Source organism: Dama dama, chromosome 18 (genome assembly GCF_033118175.1).
Source record: "Dama dama isolate Ldn47 chromosome 18, ASM3311817v1, whole genome shotgun sequence".
Lineage (NCBI taxonomy): Eukaryota > Metazoa > Chordata > Mammalia > Artiodactyla > Cervidae > Dama > Dama dama.
Window position 1 is genome coordinate 60,807,462 of NC_083698.1, and position 16,221 is coordinate 60,823,682.

The 16,221-nt window shown below is 43.6% G+C and overlaps 1 protein-coding gene across 1 annotated transcript; it reads right to left on the bottom strand.

The window, feature by feature from the left end:
* Window positions 1-1,537: 1,537 nt before the first annotated feature.
* LOC133072816 (uncharacterized) lies at window positions 1,538-15,048 on the bottom strand. The gene is made up of 5 exons (XM_061166352.1): window positions 14,933-15,048; window positions 9,324-9,471; window positions 4,570-6,240; window positions 2,582-2,664; window positions 1,538-1,660 (listed from the first exon to the last, which is right to left on the bottom strand). The coding sequence occupies exons 1-5, from the start codon at window positions 15,005-15,007 to the stop codon at window positions 1,646-1,648; spliced, it is 1,992 nt and encodes a 663-aa protein (XP_061022335.1). The 5' UTR covers window positions 15,008-15,048; the 3' UTR covers window positions 1,538-1,645.
* Window positions 15,049-16,221: the final 1,173 nt, after the last annotated feature.

A 16,221-nucleotide genomic window follows, 5' to 3' on the forward strand; every position in this document is an offset into this window, starting at 1 on the left:
AACTCCCAGAGTTTACCCAAACTCATGTCCACTGAGTTGGTGATGCCATCCAACCATCTCATCCTCTGTCGTCCCCTTCTCCTCCCACCCTCAATCTTTCCCAGCATCAGGGTCTTTTCCAATGAGTCAGCTCTTCGCATCAGGTAGCCAAAGTATTGAAGTTTCAGCTTCAACATCAGTCCTTCCAATGAATACTCAGGACTGATCTCCTTTAGGATGGACTGGTTGGATCTCCTTGCAGTCCAAGGGACTCTCAAGAGCCTTCTCCAACACCACAGTTCAAAAGCATCAATTCTGCGCTCAGCTTTCTTTACAGTCCAACTCTCACATCCCTACATGACCACTGGAAAAACCATAGCCTTGACTAGACGGACCTTTGTTGGCAAAGTAATGTCTCTGCTTTTTAATATGCTGTCTAGGTTGGTCATAACTTTCCTTCCAAGGAGTAAGTGTCTTTTACTTTCATGACTGCATCACCATCTGCAGTGATTTTGGAGCCCCAAAAACTAACGTCAGCCACTGTTTCCACTGTTTCCCCATCTATTTGCCATGAAGTGATGGGACTGGATGCCATGATCTTAGTTTTCTGAATGTTGAGCTGTAAGCCAACTTTTTCACTCTCCTCTTTCACTTTCATCAAGAGACTCTTTAGTTCTTCACTTTCTGCAATAAGGGTGGTGTCTTCTGAGGTTATTGAAGTTATAAGCACAGCAAAGATATGTTCAAACAGCTTAGCTCACAGGGAACATTGGCCAGTCCATCCATGTATCCCTACAGTGACCACAAACATTCCTGGTGGCACTCCCACTGCCTCCGCACACCTGGAACACCATGAATTCTGCCATGCCACCTTCCTTCAAAAAAACCCAGGCAGTCTTCAGCCACACAAACCTTTTGAGTAGCTAGTCATATTTAACCTACACCATTTATTGGGAGATTGAATTCACTTCTTGACCATCTAGCCCCTAGGGTCTGAGTATAAAGCAGTCTTACATGCCTGAAGCTTCCTTTGTTTCAGGAGACACTGCTGCTGCTGCTGCTGCTAAATTGCTTCAGTCGTGTCCGACTCTGTGCGACCCCATAGAAGGCAGCCCACCAGGCTCCCCCGTCCCTGGGATTCTCCAGGCAAGAATACTGGAGTGGGTTGCCATTTCCTTCTCCATCAGGAGACACTAGATGCAAGTAAAGAATGCATGACCACCTACCCTCCACACGTCTATCAGTGTCCTATCGGACCTGCTCTATGCCTGGCCTACATTATATAGACAATGAGTCAGCATCCTCTCTATTCCCAGGATAGAGCCTCTGTGTGAAATGCTTAAGTCTTTTTATTCTGTCCTCAACTCCACCATCCTTTTCTCTTTATCCCAAGGTCCCTGGTGAGGACAAGACAGAACTATTCATGGGTGACCCAATTCTACTAGTGTTGTCATGAGTGATGTGGCCATTTTGAGAGGAGAAGAAAATGCTTAAGAATTACACTTTTGAAATCCAACTTATTTGCTATTTTGCAACTTTTAATTCACAACTTTACAATGTCATTATTTTCTTGTTTGCTGGTATAACTTTAGTAGTTCAAGAAAGAGATCTCGTGTTCTAATCCATCATGATAATGCAATATTTCACTTTTTCTTGTAGCTGGAACTCAGCAATTTGTTTCCTAAGAAGTAACAATAGAATAATACAGTTCTTTAAGTCAGGTAACTCATGTGATATAGAGAATCATTACCAATATCTTTAGTTCCATTTTTAGGGGAAAGCCAAGGGTGTTAACATTTTGCCTAAGTTTAGTTATCATTCTTCCCTTTATGACCTCTGCAGGGCAGAAATGACCTTTGAAAGGTCATCAATCCACTGGTCCATGACTAGGGGTTTAGGTGAGGAAGGGTTACCCAGTGCCAAGACTCATTGTGAAGGGAAGCCTGTCAAGCTGCTGGCCCCTGAAGGGAGATGCTAAGCTTCCATTTACCTAGCTCTAAATTAGAACACTAATGGTGAAGCCACCAGTAAACTTACAGAATTCCATACAATCCACAATATACTATTGGTAACAGCAGCAGGAATTAAATGTGAAAATTAGGATAAAAACAACATTCCACAGGGCTCAAGGATGTATTGTACAACACGAGGATGCCAATATTTTGTAATAACTTTAAATGGAAAGTAATATTTAAAACTGTATAAAAATAAATTACAAATTAAATAATCATAACATTCCACACAATTGAAAAACTTTGGCTCCAAACTTCTCGTAAGCTAGGGTCTAACAAGGTATGTCTGTTACCCAGTTAGAACACTGCTATGTGGATGCTTGGGTCTATACTCCTAAGCCAATACTGCAGTATAGACTCAAGCACCGGGGGTGTGGGTGTGGGTGGGTGTGTGTGATAGTCGCTCAGTCATGTCCAACTCTTTGCAACCCCATGGACTGTAGCCCACCAGGCTCCTTTGTCCATGGGATTCTCCAGGCAAGAATACTGGAGTGGGTTGCCATTTCCTTCTCCAAGCACCAAGTAGGAAAACCCAAATGAAGTCCAAAAAGCAAATCATAAGACAAACTAGACACAGGATAAATACCAACCTCTAGAGCTGCTGGGTATTTCCTAAATTCTATGGCATCTGCCTCAAATCTCTGGTACCTGGTTTTAGCTCTCTCACAGTTACCTGAGGGAAGAAGTGATTCATACATTAAATAACCCAAGAGGCTTCAAAACCAAAAGAAAAAACAATTCAAAAACACATCTTTCAAGAAAGTGACCTATTTTTCAAGATAAAATGCTATGCCGTTCTGTTGTTCCTGGTGGTAGAAATGACCACTTGGCAAAAACAGACACTCCAGAAGAGAGCCTTCATTAGGAAAATTAAAATCTTGACTGTGTAACCTGGGGTAAACTGAGGTTCCCATTAATTTCTTCACAGGAGGACTCAGTGAGACTTTCTTTCAGATATGGCCAAGGGAGAAAGTGCTGAAAACTACTAAACTATAGTATTGGGTCACAGTGAGGAGTAAATTTATAACCAATGCTATTTCCCAAGACAGAAAAAAGATTCATACACACTCTGATGGGCAATGACATGACATGGGAATACAAAGGCAAATAAGACTGGGAAGACCAATGGTACCATAGTCAGTGTTTTAATTTGACTATTAATTTCAGTGTTACACATCATGAACAAGAGCTCACATTCTGGAGTTCACAAGATGCTGTCAGATGTGCATGAGGGGTCCCTAAGCACAGTGGCCCAGGTCATTTCCTGCCACTTTATAAGCAAGGACTAATATCAAAGCCAGAAAACCCTGCACATATTGAAAAGGAACCCTGTTTTTAAAAAATTTCCCCCAAATTATTGAGCATGAATCAAGTCAAGACAATAGCCAGGAGTTTAAAACCTAACAATATACCCTGATTTTTAAGTGGAAGTGGTAGGCTTAAGTATTTCTTCAATCTAAAGGTTTGGGATTAAGCCTGGAATTTATTTAAACTTCCCTGGGGCCCTTATGCATGCCATTCTTCACTTACCTGCTTTGCTTCATTCTTTGCACCCCAGATGTAATCATCTCCCAAAGTGGCCCTTAGGGTCCTCCCCCTGTCCCCTACTCCTGTCACCTGTGCCCTCACCAGTCCTAGGATGGTTCAAACTCAAGCTTCAACCAGGTGTGGATGGGCTGCTAGTCCAGTCCCTCAATCTCACCATTTTACACTCCTTCCACCCACAACACACAGCAAAGCAAAACAACTCTTCCCAAGATAACTTTTCCATGGATTACCATTTTTTCCCCTATGTACTCATGTTCAAACTCCAACATTTTAAAATTCAGCTGTTAGTCCTCTCACCCGTCTCTAATTACTCCCATGTGAGTTAGGACCCTCACCACTTTGATTTTTTGAATTACAGTATTTTTTATTGAATAAACTGGCTTTATTCAAGACTTTCATCCATATAGGTGCTCTCCACGCTAATTCCTACTATAAAATACTACTGGTTGAAGACAAAGATTTGTCTCATTTCTCTACTCAGTCTGAATTAGCCACTTACTGCCTACAGGATAAAAATTTGTAAGTGTAGAGAAACCCTCGTACTTTACCACAGTCCCAGCCTCTTTCCCAATCCCTCACAATTCTCCATTCTGGCAAGAAGGTCTCAAGCACAATCCTGCCGTGACTGCCTGTTTGAGCTCACCTGCTGTCTCCATTCCCACGCCAAACTTTGTGCTCTTTTGTCTCCAAACCACAGAACCTAATCGGTGTGAAATCCTCTACCTCCACATGGACTGCCCGTTCTCAGCCGTCCATCTAGACCATGTCCTCCTGACTATCTCAGCCCACCACCACCCACCTCTCTATCATCTTCTACCAGAGCACTTTGTTTCGCATTACACTGAAATTTCCTAGAGTGCAGGAACTCTAACTTGGGATTCTCTTTGAACATGAATATGGGCACCTATACCTTAAGCAAAAACATATTTTCAAAACAGAGAAATACTGATTTATGGCTGCCTTTGTATCCTGGACCAGTAGGGAACCAGCACAAACAACCAAACAGTATCTGAATCCATTAGTCACTTACATTCCAGTGATCTGTAAGAGGCCCTCTGGGACTGCAGTCCCTCCTTGCTGGTCATGGCGGGTCTGCTGTGGAGCCTGACCCCAGTGCTTTCACAGCCATCCTGTCGTCTCCACCGATAAACTGCAGGGACACACTCACATTCACCATAAGCTTGTAGTAACTTGCACTTATTTCTGGTGGGCCAGACCATAAGTTGAGGAGGGAGAGAGCTCTCAGGTGACATCCTGATTATCCTTCCAGCCTTGTGGTAAGACCTTCTTTTGGAAGATGTCAGAGGGCTCTGTGGACTCACTTCAAGGAGGCATTCTACCTCATCCATGTCACCCTCCTCTTCCAACTCAGAGTCTTCTGAATCCTCAGGAAGAACAATGGTCAAGACGGCACTTTTCTTCAACAGATAGGCTGTCTTAACATTTGAGAAGCTGCTCAGCTCTTTCAGCTTCCTCCCTTTCACAGTCTTTTTAATCTTTGCACACCTTTTCAAGTTCTCATCAGACACCTCCCCAGTCTCATCGTTCATGATCATTTCCTCTTTATCTGCACTTAAGTTCCTATTGGTGATTGGCTGTTTCCAAGATCCCTTGGTTTCGCTGTCTGACGCTGTCTCTTCACCCCTGGAGGGGGTCTGCTGGGGGGATTTCTCTACCTGGGCTTCAGAGCAACTCACATTGCACTGGATGCCCTCGTCCACTTTGGGGACCTGGGCCAACCAGGTAGGGGAGGGAACGCGCCCCCCGCAGCCATTGTTCTCCACCTCATAGACTTCATCCTGGTTCCTGCTCCCCACTGACATCTGCTCTGCTCCCTTCCTACCACTTCCTGGTGAAGACTCAGGGGAATTCCCAGACTGTACCTCAGTCCACCAAGTCAAGTCGCACTGGATGCCCTCATCTACTTTGCTGACCTGAGCCAAGCAGGGAGGGGATGGGACGGCCATCTCAGGGCAGCTGTTGCTCTCTACCTCTTCACCCACAGCCTCAGGGCAGCCATGGCTTCGGCTACTGTTCTCTGGCATACTTTCCCCTGCAGTAAAGGGCTTCTGGGATGATTCTGAGTGAAGGCTCAGGTCTTTAACTGCTTCCATGCTGGCGCAGAGTGCCCGTTCCTGATGAAGCTTGTTCGTATCTCCAGTAGACTGATACAATTTTGAGTTCTGGGTATTCTGGATTATATCTCTGTCATTCGGAGGTGGTGGGTTTGGGGAAAGAGCTGCATATCTCTTCTTTTCTTCATCTAAGCTCATGCGGTCTCTACCCTCGTAAGAGTTATAAAGCATTCCTCTACTTTCACAGAAACTTTGTGAAATCCCATTTTGCGGCACCTCCTTCTGTGGCATATCTTTACCATAAACCACATCATACGACGGCATCATTTCGTTTGATGTACTCACAGGAATATTGGTCACCTTTCCTATCTCCGGGCCGTCGCCTTCTGAGTGCACGTCTTGTTTTTCATTCAAGTTTTCAGCCGGTTGAGGTTCAGCTTCTGTTTGTGTGTCCTTTGTTTTCACTTTTTCCCAATAGCCACCATACTGTCGGAACTGTGCCGTGTTACATAACATAGGGACGATGGATCTTCGGTTAACAGTAGTGGGCAATGGGGATTGAGGGACGAGGAAGGCAGGATACTCACTAAGCACCATTGGAAAATACAGACTTCCATTTGTGAAAGCTAGAAAGAGAGGGGAGAGTTAGCCATTCTGTCTCCTGCCACCAGTCACAACATTCAGCCAGCACTCACTGCACAGCCACAGCGGCTCACACCCACCACGGGCTCCCACCGAGTCTTCTGTTACCTCTTCTGTTACCAAAGCAAAGGACATAAAGTCCTCCCCCAGTTTTTACATGAGTAACTCCTAACGACCTTCTTAACCCATCTCCCACACTTCTCACAAGTCTGTAATCCGTTTCGCTTCCAGAATAATCTGTGGTCCTCACTCCAGTTACAGTATTTAAATGGCTCATCATGGCCTATCAGATATGAGGGATAGTGACCACATTCCCTAGGATGGCATAAAACACTTCATTATCTAGTTTCTCACTGTATCATCTCATTGAGTCTTTCAAGATACAGATGGTCCACTAAGGCTCTCGCCATGGTGCATTCCTTCACCAAGACAGCTTTTAAAACTTCTCTTTTCCTTTTCTGGAACACCCTCCTTCCCCTAATCATTTTAAAACATTTTCAACAACTGCTGGAACTTGAGGCATTTTGTCAAGAGACATCAGTTGGACAGAGAAAGGCAAATACTGTACGATCACTTTTATGTAAAATCTAGAAAAAAATGATGTTAGATACAGTGGAATAGTGGTTGCCATGTGGTTGCTGAATGATGGGGAAATAGCAAATGCTGGGCAATGGCAAAAAGAAACCTCTAATTCAGCTTATTATACAAAAGACAAAATGGGAAAGGGAAACATTTACTCAAAATCAGCCTATTTATAAGAACATAAATCAGCTATTTTAATTCTAGAGCACTGCATACTGAATGTTCAATTAATATTTAAAAGATGATAGACTACGTGATTATGGATATTCCATAGGCTTGGAAGCCAGCCACTCAATCCTACCCAAGTGAAAAAGATGAACAGGAATCAAGAATTCTCAGGTCATTCACAGCAATGTTTGGTTACTGGGAAAAGTGCTACTACCAATACTGGAAAGCCATGTGAATACAATCACAACTTATAGAAGCACAGACCCAGGAGATCAAAACTCGATGGGAACTCACGGTGGGGTAGGAAAACCTGAACTGCTATTGACAGACCGCAAGATTAGGATGGAGAAATCTGAGTTCAAATCCTCAGAGAAAACTCATCCATAAGGGAACCATCCCACACACTTTTTTAAGTTTTCCATGAAGTAGCTCAATCAGTTTCTCACAGTAAATTTAAGAGAAAAATCTCCTGAGCTTCCCGCAGGGAAAGAGGGAAAGGAATCATGCATACCAGAAGCACTGTTCTTAACAAGGTTCATCTTCAGAAGACAATAAACAGAGCATAACTGATGTGCAGGAATGGAAATACTTTTCTCCAGTCCACTCTAGCCACCCTTCCCAACCCAATGGGGGAGGGGGAAGCACGTGTAGTTTGTTGTCCAAAGGCAAAAATCACACTAAAAGACTAAGACCTAATCATAGTCCTTTCACAAACAGAACTGTGATCCCTTCTCTACCTCTACAAGGTAACACTCCGTTACTAAGGGCCTATTCAGATCAGTTCCTTTTATCCAGTACGAAATGGCTGACAAAAAAATTATAATGCATAATAAAGAGCAAGAACTACTGTCTACAAAAACAAAGAAAAAAATCAGTTTAAATACAAAAACAGGGATTAAATGCAAACAGAAGGAGAAAGACATACCATACTAACTAGCTAATGCTAATAATCAAAAGAAACTTGGAGAAGCTGTATTTATTTCAGACAGATTTCAGAAAAAGGAAAGTAATCAGGGACATAAAGGGGGGCATCACAAGAAAAAGTCACTTCTTCATTGAGACATAACAATCCCTAATATGTATGCCCTTAACAGTGGGTGAAACTACATGAAGCAAAAGTCATAGAACTGCAAGGAAAAATAGATGAATCCATTGTCATAAACTTTAATACGCCTACAGCAGACAAGGATAGATGCAGTCAATATTAAAAAATCAATAGGAACCAATGAACTCCACAGCACCAACCAATTGTACATAACTAACCTCTATAGACCCCCTCAACTAACAGAATATTTTTCTCACACTTACATAGAACATTCACAAAGAGAGACCACATTGTGGGCCATAAAACACACTTACAAAGTAAAAGGTATACTAATTATAAAATGTCTGCTTAGACCATAACTGAATGAAGGTAGAAAACAAAAAGATAAGTTCCTAATATCAGAAATGAAAGATGGTACATTACTACAGATCCCATGGGCATAAAAATATAAATGATTACTATGAACCCTATTTCCACAATATTTATTACATAGATAAAGAAGGACAAATTCCTTAAGAGACAATTTCCCAAAACTCAAGTAGAAACTGACAATCTGAATGGACCTCCATCTATTAGGTCCAAGATGTCTACCTTCCAAATATTCTGAAATCTTGCTTGTCACCTTTCTCCAACATACTTTGCTGATGTCCCCATTATAGCTTTTAGAATCTTTACACTCTAGAAAAATTACAAGGACTAGGAGCTCTAAGGTACCTCGTCCAACAAGACTGGTCTCACAACATGAGACTTTGGTTGGATTACGCTATGATCCTGGGCCAGTCACTGACTGGAAGCCTTGGTTCCCTCATATGGGAAACAAGGACAGCAACAACTTGGCCAAATGAATAGAGAATCCATTTCTAGTATTTGGGCTTTCCTGGTGGCTCAGATGGTAAAGAATCCACCTTCAATGCAGGAGACCTAGGTGCGAACCCTGGGTTAGGAAGATCCCCTGGAGGAGTGCATGGCAATCCATTCCAATATTCTTGCCTGGAGAATTCCCATGGACAGAGGAGCCTGGCGGGCTACAGTCCATTGAGTCACAAAGAGTTGGACACGACTGAGTGACTAACACAGCACACAACTGATATATAGCTAGAATTTGAATATTTTCTATTAATCTGAACCACAAACCCTGCCCAATCTGTCTAGCGTGAGCACAGGGTGAGGAAAGGGAAGTCATGGACAAAGGAGTTAGAAAAACTTCAGGCTTTGATTTACACAGAGGGTCCCTAATCCCACTGAACCTCCTTGGGAACTCAGATTTCTCACCTGCCCCAGAAATGGAGAGTGGATTATAGGCAGGATTCTGGTACCAGGGACCCAGGTGAGGCTGCTGGGCCATGGGTGGCACATAGAAGAAAGGTCTGGAGTTACTGCCCTCAAAATTTTCGTTGTTTCCTGAAGAGTTCATTTTCCACTGAAAAACAGGTGTTTATAGGTAAGAAAGGACAGCTGTGCCTCACCCTGTAAAGTGCTGTAAAGGTAGAAAACCATCCTTGTCCCCCATCATGACTGGGATCCTGGGTGGCAGGTCCCTTACCTTGTCTTCCCACTTGCCTGGGATGCAGACATGGGGTACTGCCCTGCAGGCGTTAGGACCAGCGGAGCAGTGCCCAGAGGCCGAGGCCGAGGCCCAGGCTCACGTCACGCTGAGTGAGTCCGGCTCCCCAAGCAGCAGCACCTTGGGGATAAGAGGCCTTGGAGGCGTGGGGGGTCTCAGTGCCCAGCGTCAAACGCCAGGGTGCCCAGCAGCTGCACTGGAAAAGGGGGCTTAGGCCAAGATGCACCACCCTTGTCTGCAGCCTCTCCACCATGCTCCCTAGCCTCTGCCCCAGACTGAATCCCGGCCCGGCCCCGGACTCCAGGCCCCGGGTTCCGTCTCCTAACACCCCGCTTCCCGTAGGCCAGTCTGTCCCCCACGACCCCCAAACCCTGTCCCCTCGCGCCGTGCACAACCCACGTTCCCATTAGGGACACTGACCTGCTCTAGCTCGACATCTGCGACTGGGAATTCCTGTAGCGGCGCACATAACCCACACAGCGCCGACCGCGCCGTCAAGAGCCCCTACAGAGCCGGTTGCAGTGGCTCCTTTTTATGCCTCACTGGGCGGCACGTGCAGCTCTTCAGCAGGCCCCGCCCCCTGCGCATGCGCCCTGTCGGAGCTCCCAGGCCAGCCTGCCCAGACAGAAGCCGCTGGAAGGGGCTGAGACTTGATGGAGGAAAGTGGTCCTCTCCGCCCCCTCCCACGTGAACCCCTCCCTTCTTCACATTCTTCTGTGTGTGGGCATCCTGGCCTTGGTTTTTCTAGAGGACAGAGCCCTTCTAACCCCCTCGGTCTCCCCGACTTTCCCCTCCTCAGAGTGTGTTGAGTTAGGACTGGGCACGCCGCTCTTCTGAGCTCCTGGTCTCCTTTCCTCCTGGGGCCCAAAGCCACTGACACTTAAGAAAGAGGAGCCTACCGAGGAGAAGCAGAGATGAAGGAGGTCAGCTTGCACGGAGGACAGACCTGAGAGAAGGAAGATTCCCACAGGTGGGGTGAGCAAGAGTGCTTCGTGCTGCTGAGACCAACATCTCGGGGGAAGGGGCTCCGGCTATGAGGACCCCAGTGGTCGGGGGAAGCGATGGGACAGGGAGGTGTGGGCAGTGAGAAGGGGACGTACAGTATTCTTTGCACATGAGAGAAAGGAAAGTGATAGGATAGTAGTGAAGGAGGGAGGAATAGTATTTCTAGGGAGAATAGTTTGGAATGACTGCGTTACTGCATGGAAATCGGGTTTTTCCAGAAATTGCAGGGTTATAAAGAGTTATAATAGAAAACACGTGCAGCTTCAGGTTCTATCTCCTTGGTTACCCCTAACTGAAAGGATGTGTGTGAGCTCTTGTCTTTGAGATGGACACATTGCCACTTGGAAGAAACTGGGTTGCTGTGACTAAGAGTGGAGAATAGATATTAATTGGGCAGGTAACTAACAGTTTCTCTTCTAAGGGTTCAGGGTCATGAAAGAAACATTTTTCTCCCACTTCCCATTGCTCTGTATTGTCCCCAGTCATCACTCTCCTTTCCTCCCTTCACAGCTATTTCCCTATAAGGGGATCATAAACACTCAGCCTTCTCCACCTCCTATTCCTTCACTCACTGCAAATCCAGATTTTGTTACCATTATGCCCACTCATCCACCCTCATCAAGGGCACTGATGAACCATTTGCTGCTAAATGGCATGGAAACTTTTCAGTTTATATCACTAAACCTCATCTCCCAGGTACCAGCCTAACTGGTTGCCTCTCTACTGGCCCTTCTTAAAGTCTTTTACTGTCTCCCAAATTTCTCTCTTTAATGTTCATATTCTCCAGGTTAGATTTTCTTCATCTTATTCCACTCTTTCTCTCTGCATTTTCACACATTCTCAGGACTTCCAGTATAACCAGCATATTGCTCACACCTAAATTTCTATGTCCAATCTCTCAACTCAATATTTATATCTCAGCAGAAGAATTGTGCTGTTGTTAGGACATGCTCAAATGATATCTTCTGTTATTCATAATAAGCCTCTTTCTACCACTGCAGAATTTGTGCTAATAAGGTGACTAAGGTGGGTTCCCTGGATAACTCAAGGAAGGAAGCTAATCACCAGAAAAACCTAACTTGTGCTTGAAGGGTGGGAACTTTCAGTCCCACACCTGAACCTGGGGGGGGTGGGGAGACGGGGCGGGAGCTGGAGATTGAGTTCAATAAAACTCTTGAACTGTTTATTAAATTTCCAAGAAATGTTAGTCCTTGATGCTCTTTCCTTTTCATGGTTTTTCAAAAAGCAACATTCAAGAAAAAAAACAAATGTTCTTCAATGTATAATTGTAAAATGGTTAAACAAACTGTTGTATCCATATCATGGAAAACAATTCAGCAGCAGGAGAAAAAATGAAGTATTGATACACAAAACAACTTAGATAAATCTCAAGGACATTATGTTGACTAGATCAGTGGTTTCCAGTGGTTAAGTTTGGGGTGAGATTGTGACCATAAAGTGATCACACAAGGGAATTCTCTAGCAGTCCAGTGCTTAGAACTCTGTGCTTTCACTGCCGAAGGCATAGATTCGATCTCTGGTCAAAGAACTAAGATCTCACACGTGGCATGGTCAGAATGTGTGTGTGTGTGTGTGTGTGTGTGTGTGTGTGTGTGTGTGTGTGTGTGTGTGTGTGTGTGTGTGGACTTCCTTGGTGGCTCAGTCGGTAAAGAATCTGCCTGCAATACAGGAGACCCGAGTTCTATCCCTGGGTTGAGAAGATCCCCTGGAGAAGGAAATGGCAACTCACTCCAGTATTCTTGCCTGGAAAATTCCATGGATTGAAGAGCCTGGCGGGCTACAGTCCATGGGGTCACAAGAGTCAGACACGATTTAGCGACTGAACCACTAGTATGTATATAATATCATTGTGAGCTATTTTTTAAAAGTGTATGTAGAAAGAGGGAGTAACCTGCTATATCAAATGCTACTGACCCGTCATAAAAAATGAAGACTTACTGCCACAAGGTCCATTTGGAGACACAGCCAAGGACAGAAATCAGTAGGCTAACAACAAGTAAGTGATCCTTTGCACACAGTGTACATCAACCAAAAAGAGTTCATAAAGAGTCTCAAGGAGAGAAAAAGAAAGGGAAGATTTGCTCAACATCTGAAGAGGTCTTATTGTCCCCTCAAGTAGACAGAAGAGAAAACCTCATGGGCCCTGCCTAGAGAATATATTAGATACCCAAGCAATGGTGAAAGAGAATTTTTCTTCTTTCATCACTGCTATTGAATGATAAATACAAAATCAAAATGCTTAGATAGGAGATATGGCATCTGTTTGAATTTAAACAACTTCAAACAAGAAGTAATTGAATCAGGTAAAAATAGGTGTAATGTGACAAAGGCCTTGAATACCTTTGTTAGAGAAAAAATTCTGTCAAATTGCTAAAATGAAGAGAAAAATATCACCAGTAAGCAAAACTTAACTTTCCAAAATTATCTATAAATGTTCTATACCAAACAATAATTTCCATGGACTTCAAACATAAAATTGAAGATCTACTTCTGTTGACAAAATAACATTGGCAAACTTTAATTCCTTCTTGTTTCTCCTGTTCTATCAATTCTATTTATCCACACCTCCCTCCAATTGTTAACTCCTTAAAGAACTTCCCAGATGGCTCATTGGGTAAAGAATCTGCCTGCAGTGCAGGAAACACAGGAAATGTGGGTTTGATCCCTGGGTTGGGAAGATCCTCTAAAGAAGGAAATGGCCACTCACTCCAGTATTTCTTGCCTGAAAAATCCCATGGGCAGAGGAGCCTGATGAGCTATAGTCCATGGTCACAAAGAGTCAGGCATGTCTGAGTGACTAAGCACAATAAAGTCCCTTAAAGCCCCTCAATCACCATTTAGTTCCTTTCTATTCAAAGTGTAGTGTACAGACCAGGAGCATCAGCAACACCCAAGAGTTTGTTAGAACTATGAACTCTTGGGACTTCCCTGATGGTCCAGTGGTTAAGGGGCTTGGGGAACTAGATCCCATATACCGCAACAAATATCGAAGATCCTGAGTGCCGCAACTAAGATCTGGTGCAGCCAAATAAATAAATAAATATCTTTCAAAAATAAATGTGGAATCTTGGCCTCCCCCCAAACAACATCCCCAGGTGGTTCACATTCACCCTGATGTTTGAGAAGCACTGGTTGAACTAACACTTGATTTCCTCAGTAGATGTTTCTTTATAGCAGGACTTCCCTCTTCTTTTTCCTAGGACCTCTGCCAAGTTATCTTCCAGGGCATGAAAAAGACCATTACTCTCTAATCAAAGAGCTTTAATAGCTAAAAGGTGTCCAAAATCATTTGGTTTTTTGCTTTTGCAGAATAAGAAAGCAAAGCCCAGAGATATTACATGACTCATCTAAGTCACAGCTAATGACAGAACCTTTCTTCTGCATACTTTCGTCCTGCTCTTTAGGTTCTTGCATACTGTCACTATCCCACAACTTAATATGCAAAGAAATGAGAGAGTAAGTCTCAGTGGTGTGTTTTTAGTTTTGCTTTGCATTGTTTTAATTTTTAACAGCGTTAGTGGGCAAAGATCTTAAACCTACATCCACCAAATAGTTCTTCCTCACAAGAATACTACGTAACTACTTCAAGCCAAGACTATGCCAATACTCCTATCAGAGCAGAGTGTAAGGTTGTGCATAGCAAAAAGTCATAAATTTACATCAAATTCCTTCATAGATTCTTACCATCCCAAGTAACATCATATATCATTATGGACAATAATTTACAGAAAAACAAAGTTTTACATACTTACAGAGTTAAAAACAACAACAGAGGAATCAAACATATGGACTGATTGTAGCCAACATGTGTTTCCCAGTTCTACAAAAGGCATTCACGCACCCAGTGGTTAATTCCAGACTTGTTTTCTCACCAGATGCCTGCTCAGATAAGCTCTATTCCACCTTTCTAAGAACTCTCTTTCTACAAATTTCCCTTCAAGCAGAACAACTGCCAGGGTCCCAGGGCTGGAATGACTAGAGCAAGAGTGGAGGGTGCAGAGAAAAGCAACCCTTACTGCTCCCTCTTGTTCTCCTGTTCCAACTTTTTCCATGTCCTGGGCAAAGAGAGAGCCTCACCGAGTAGCACCACCAGCTCCACAGAGTTGATGTGATCCCCCCAAGTAGCTCCCCTGCATCCCCTTCCTGTTATCCCTAGAGACAAGCAGGGGAAACTGCATCAATCCCTTAAAAGAGTCCAGGCAGGTGAGAACAAGTCATGCTACTCAGAAAGGAAAATGATGGAAGAGGACTGGAATGATTGGAATGTAGCAGAAAAAGAAAAAACACCTACTTGCTCTAGCCTGACTTCAAGCTGTCGCTGCGCTGTTGCCATAGCAACTTTTTTAATGTGTGTGGTATAAAACATATAAAATTTACCAACGTAATTTTTAAAGGTATAGTACAGTAGTGTTAACTGTAGGCACACAGTTCTGCAACAGATCTCTGGAATTTTTCATCTTGCAAAACTGAAACAACTCACTACTCAGTTGAACGACTCCATCATTTCCTCTTCCTCAGACCCCACGACCACTATTATACTTTCTGTTTCTTAGAGTCTGACTACTCATATAAGTAGAATAATGCAACTTGTCTTTTTTATGACTGGCTTATTTCACGTATATGAGGTCTTCAAGATTGATTCGTGTTGTCAAATACTGCAGAATTCGCCTCTGTTTAAAGGTTGAGTAGTATTACATTTGATGTATTTCCACATTTTCTTATCAGTTCATCTTTTGATGAACATTTCAGTTGCTTCCACATCTTGGCTATTGTGAATAGTGCTGCAGTGAACATGGGAGGGCTAAAATTTCTATGAGTGTCTACTTTCGATTCTTTTGGATATATACCCTGACATAGGATTGCTGGGTCATATGGTAATTCTGTTTTTAATTTCTTGAGGAATTTCCACACATTTTCCCACAGTGGCTGCACAAATTTACATTTCCACCAGCAGTGCACAAGGGTTCCAATTCTTCACATCCTCACCAACATTTTTAATTTTCTGGTCTTTTTGACAGTGGTTGTCCTAACTTGTGTGAAGTGATATCTCATTGTGGTTTTGACTTTCATTTTCCTGATGATTAATATTGATAAGCTTCATAAGCTTCTTTACCAATTGTCTATTCAAGTCTTTTGCCTATTTTTTAATGGGGTTTGTTGTTGTTGACATTTTTAACATAAACTGGATATTAACCCCTTGTCAGTTAAACGGTTTGCAAGTATTTTCTCATATTCTGTAGATCGCCTTTTACTCCCTTCTTTTGCTGCACCCTGCCGCTTGTCCTAGCACTCTGCAGCTAAGCTACTGCGCAAGTTAGATAGCAACGCCCCAGGTGCCTTCTGGGGGTTGTAGTCCTGAGTGTCAGAGGAGGGTGGAAGGCCGAGGATTATTTTTGAGTGACGGTTGGCGTCAGATTTCTAGTGGGCGGGACTGGAATGAACCACTGCCTCGTCCTTATTAGCAGAGAGAGAGATTTAGTTCAGTTCCCCTTTTCTGTCCTTGAGCAGTTCCTCTGACCCAGATTCTGAGAAGGCCCTCTTCCCCACCTTGGCTTTCGGTGCAGGCGGGTTCCTCCAGCT